This window comes from Alligator sinensis, unplaced genomic scaffold (genome assembly GCF_000455745.1).
Source record: "Alligator sinensis unplaced genomic scaffold, ASM45574v1 scaffold909_1, whole genome shotgun sequence".
In the NCBI taxonomy this organism is placed as follows: domain Eukaryota; kingdom Metazoa; phylum Chordata; order Crocodylia; family Alligatoridae; genus Alligator; species Alligator sinensis.
In genome coordinates, this window is record NW_005842862.1 from 430,051 (window position 1) to 434,912 (window position 4,862).

A 4,862-nucleotide genomic window follows, 5' to 3' on the forward strand; every position below is an offset into this window, starting at 1 on the left:
TGACCCATCCAACTGTGTAGGCATCAATGCCACAGTCGCTCGATTTATTAATGAGAATGGGGTGAGAGACAGTGTCAAAGGCCTTCTTAAAATCCAGAAAGACTATGTCCACGGCAACACCATCATCCAGGGATTTAGTTACCTGGTCACAAAAGGCCATCAGGTTGGTCTGGTAGGACCTGCCTTTGATGAACCCATGTTGATTTCCCCTGGGCATGATCTCCCCTGCTGGCCCCTCACAGATGTGGTCCTTGATAATTTTTTCAAGGATTCTCCCCAAAACTGACGTGAGGCTTATGGGCCTATAGTTTCCTGGGTCCTCCTTTCTCCCTTTCTTATAAATGGGGACCACATTAGCTAGTTTCCAATCTCCGGGCACCTGGCACATGGACCACGATCGCTCGTACAGCCAGGCCAAGGGCACAGCAATGACCCCCGCCAGCTCTCTCAACACCCGTGGGTGGAGGGCATCAGGGCCCGCAGATTTAAAAACATCCAGCCCTTCCAGAAGATCCCTAACTATTTCTGCACAGACCCGATGCTTGGGGTACTGGGCCTAGCAGCCATCCATGAGGCTCATTCCCAAAGAGTTTGAGAGCAGGGTAGACAGGCATTTGGCTGGGCTGGAGCAGGGGCTGGATTAGCTGTGGCCTCCTGAGGGCCCTGCCAACCCAGCTCTGCTCTAGTTCTATCAGGAGACCCACCAGCTTCCCTGGCCAGTCCCCATGGCTGACCCCAGGCCAACAGGAGACACATGAGGCAGGGTGGGGTGCCAGGGGGACAGAGGAGGGGCCCTGGCAGGTGTTTGCGGGCATCGCAGCAAGGGGCAAGTACTTACAGCGTGTGACTCCAAGCGTGAGGAGCAACAGGTTCAGAAGCAGAGAAAGCCCCAGGAGTGCACCGCCCAGCAGGAGCCACCATGGCCCCCACACTGCAGGGACAGAAAGCCACACGCTGAGAGGTGCTCTGGGGCCTGACAGCCAAGGCGCCCCCCAGCTCCCCTCAGAAGGGACAGTCAGCCTGCACCAGAGCCCAGGACCCAGGAGTCCGGACCCCAGCTCCTGCTTTCACCACCCCTACCCGCTGCAAGAGAGGCAGAACCCAGGAGTTCTAGCTCCAGCCCCCTCCCGAAACCCCAAACCCCAAAATGCTCCCAGAGCTGAGGAAGAACCCAGGCACCCGCCCTCTCACACCCACCTGCCTTCCCCTATGGGCTCTCAGAAACAAGAATCACAACCAGCACATTTGAGCCCTGCCCCAGCCTTCCCTGCCACCCTGCCCCACCACGCCTGGTACCTGGTGCAGGAGCAGCCCCCTGCTCTGTTTGCTTCCTTCCAAGCAAAATGGGCGGGTCACAGGCCTCGTACTCGTTTTCCTCAACCGCAAATGACTCCCTGCAGGCTGGGCAGCATTAGGTGGGTGAGAGCCTGCACCCACCCCACCCTGCATGCAGGGGCATGGAGCCCCAGCCCCTGCCTCCCTGGGGGTGTCACCCATCTCCCTGGCATAGCCACGGCCCAGCCTCTGTGTACTCTCCCTGGCCTGGGGCAGCCTGGGGGGGTGCCACAGCATCTTAAAATTGGCCCAGATCCCCTAGGGTGGGTCCAGGCAGCCGGCACGGGGCCAGTTCTCCCTGGGTCACAACTGTTCAGGTCACAGCCCAGCTCCAACCCAGCCCTGCAGCCTTTCCTTAGCACCAGCAGTGACACTGCCAGAAGCCCAGGCACCACTGAGATTCCCCATGAAGCAGGTTGTCTGGAGACCCTTGGACAGCACAGACTGCTGGTTCCTGTGCCAGGGACCGACCTCGAAACTAAACGTCTGCCATGGGACACAGCCCCGACCTTGCCCCATCACAGCTACTGCACTCTGCATGGGGGGCACCCCCTGCTGGACCCCTACTCTGCCCCTGCAGCACAACACCCTCTGCTGGACACCCTATCTGCCCCCTGCAGCACAGCATCCCCTACTGGACCCGTCCTGCCTCCCACAGCACAGCACCACCTGCCCCGCACAGCACAGTGCCCCTGCTGGACCCCCTCCCTGCTCCTCCCCCCTCCCAGCACAGTGCCCCCTGCCGGACCTCCACACTGCCCCCCACAGCACAGCACAGCACAGCACAGCAGCCCCTGCTGAGCCCCTTCTACCCCCCCAAGACAGCGCTCCCTTCTGGATCCCTGCTCCCCCCCGCTACAGCACAGCACCCCCTGCTGCCACTGCAGCATTCAGGTTTTCCCGCAAGGCCTCTGGGGCAGGTGCTGAGCAGAGCTGGGGCTGCACCAGCCAGGGCTCCTGCTTCATACCCAACTTGCCGCTCTGCTCGAAGCCCCGTGGCTCCTCCTGCTGCTTCTCAACAGCATCAACATTGCCATACATCCCCTCCATGCTTGGTCCTGCTGCTAGTCAGCCCCGCACACACCCGGCCCTGCCACTCCCACTGTGCTCTTGTCTCTGCTCAGCAGCTGATAAGGCCCCCATCCAGGAAGGGGCTACTCCCAAAAAAGGCAAGTCCCTGCATCGGAACCCAGTGGGGCCCCAGGGTTCCTGCCACACAGGGCTGCAGCCACGGAAACATGTTCACTGCCTCGCTCCAAACCGCAGGGCATTGGGGGGGAGCAGCCAGGGTCAAGTCCAAACCCCATGTCCTCACCTGCTAGCAGAGGTGCAGGGCTCTGCCTTGGGCCCAGGGGATGGGGCAGTCTCTCCCCATCGTGATCAATGACCTGCAGAGTTAGCAAAGCCTCCAGAGCTTCATGTCCAAGTCTGCAAGGCACAGGCATGGCAGGGTAGTGGCAGTGACTCCCGGGAGAAGTGGGTAACAAGCCCACCAGGATAGCCATGGTTCCCCTACAGGGAGAGGGCTGGGATCAGCCCCAGTGCTCTGGGCTTCCTCCAGCCATGTGGCAGGCCCGTGCCACACGACTGCCGAGGAGGGGATAGGGATGCAAAGCACATGGCTCTGCCTAGCAGGTGCCAGGCCCTTTGGGATCGACCCATCTGGCATCTGCTGCTGGACACCTGGCACAGCTTTGTGGGCCTGGTGTGGCTCTTGCCCCAAGGCCTGTGACTCAACCCCCAGCTGTGTGGGGCAGCACTGGTCACCCCACAGGCCAGATGGTTCTCACGCCCCAGGGCTACAGATGGTCCCTGTGGCCAGCATGGCAGATATGGGGTTCAGGGCAGCATGGAAAGGAGCCTGGGTGATAAGCCAGGACCACAGCTTCCCAGACAGCATCCCCAGCCCACTCCCCATGCAGCCATGGGGCACAGACCACAGAGGCCTTGACCTCAACAACAGGGTGGGGACAGGGCTGCCCAGGGTGCCCCACTGGGGTCTGGCGGAGTTTGCTGTGTCAGGGTATGTGCAGGAAGCATCCACCAACTATCACTGCCTGCTGCTCCCACTGCTCTATCAGCTCCCAGAAGTGGAAGCAGCTGCACCCAGCTCACATCCTGCCCCTTATCTCAACCAGCTGCACAGCCTGGCCTGGGGACGCGGTGGGAGGCAGCGGCTGGCACTTGGGAAAGGTTGGAGACAGCATGCATCCCCAACCATGAGGGAGAAGGATAGTCCAGCTCTCTGCCTTGGGCACCAGCCAGAGGCTCAGACGCAGCCAGGCCCTTCATGTGGAGGGCAGACCCAGCCCTGTGAAGAGGTCAGTCAGGGGTTGAACCCCCATGCCACCAGCTCCCAGGGTTTCTGTGCTCCCTTCTGCTCAATAAGTAAGGCCTGAAGGTCATTCCCCTTCTTGCTTTGTCCCAGAGCACCAGCGTCCCCTCCTAGTCATCGATTCATAGGTTCATAGATAGTTAGGGGCTGGAAGGGACCTCAGAAGATCATTGGGTCCAGCCCCCTGCACTAGACAGGAAAGACAACTGGGGTCAGGTGACCCCAGCGAGGTGACCACCCAGTCTCCTCTTAAAGATTTCCAGGGTAGGCGACTGCACCACCTCTGGAGGGAGCTTATTCCACAGTCTGGACACCCTAGTTGTGAAGTAGCTTTCCTAATGTTGAGCCTGAAACGGTCTTTCAGGAGTTTGTAACCATTACTCCTGGTTTTCCCCAAGGGTGCCCTGGTGAGCAGTTGTTCACCGAGCCCTTGATGTACTCCCCTAGTGTAGCAGTAAGCTGCTACCAAGTCCCCCCGTCTTCTCTTTCTCAGGCTGAAGAGTCCCAGGTCCCTCAGCCTTTCCTCGTATGGCTTGCCGTGCAAGTCTCTGATCATACGGGTGGGTCTTCTCTGGACTCTCTCAAGCTTTACCACGTCCTCGTTGAAGTGCAGCACCCAGAACTGGACGCAGTACTCCAGCTGCAGTCTCACCAGTGCTGAGTAGGAGAATCACTTCCTTGGTTTTGCTGGAGATGCATCGACTGACGCGTGCCAGAGTATTGTTGGGCCTCCTGGCTACAGCATTGCACTGCTGGCTCATCTTCATACTGCGGTCAACTATTACCCTCAGGTCCCTTTCATTCGTAGTACTGGTCAGGTTGGTGTTGCCAAGCCTGTAGGTGTGCAGGGGGGTTCGTCCCCAGGTGGAGCACTTTACATTTCTGGACGGTGAGAAATGTAAAGTGCATCATGTGCATGGAGCCCCCTCACATCTGCCTCTGGGAAATGAGGCAAGGGCAGACCAGAGTCTTCCCTGCCCATTAGGTGGGTCTCCAGCTGGGCCCAGGCAGGGGTCAGGGGGCCCTGGGTGAGCCCTATCAGTCGCAAAGACAGGTTGTGTAACCTAGGCCCAGCCCCTGGCCAGCTCCACCTACTCGTGGGCTCCGTGCGGTGCCAGCTCCAGGGTGGGCAGAGCTCCTTGCCCAGACGGCTGCCAGCAGCGGAGAAGGGGCTTCCCCGGGGCGCCACAGA

General features: G+C 60.0%; 2 protein-coding genes across 6 annotated transcripts in view; one reads left to right on the forward strand and one right to left on the reverse strand.

Moving 5' to 3' along the window:
* Positions 1 to 2,640, reverse strand: part of LOC102373682 (macrophage mannose receptor 1-like) — an 8,393-nt gene extending 5,753 nt beyond the window's left edge. For 3 of the 5 annotated variants that reach the window (XM_025191844.1, XM_025191846.1, XM_025191842.1), the window contains exons 1-3: positions 2,304 to 2,640; positions 1,297 to 1,401; positions 839 to 931 (exon numbers count right to left, since the gene is read on the reverse strand). In XM_025191844.1, coding sequence (XP_025047629.1) covers positions 839 to 931; positions 1,297 to 1,401; positions 2,304 to 2,385 — 280 coding nt within the window. In that variant the 5' untranslated portion in view covers positions 2,386 to 2,640. The remainder of the gene's footprint in view (positions 1 to 838; positions 932 to 1,296; positions 1,402 to 2,303) is intronic. The other 2 variants (XM_025191843.1, XM_025191845.1) reach the window with 2 other exon arrangements.
* The window catches only part of LOC102373937 (zinc finger protein 252-like), a 19,033-nt gene that overhangs the window by 10,556 nt on the left and 3,615 nt on the right, over positions 1 to 4,862 (forward strand). The window lies entirely within an intron of this gene.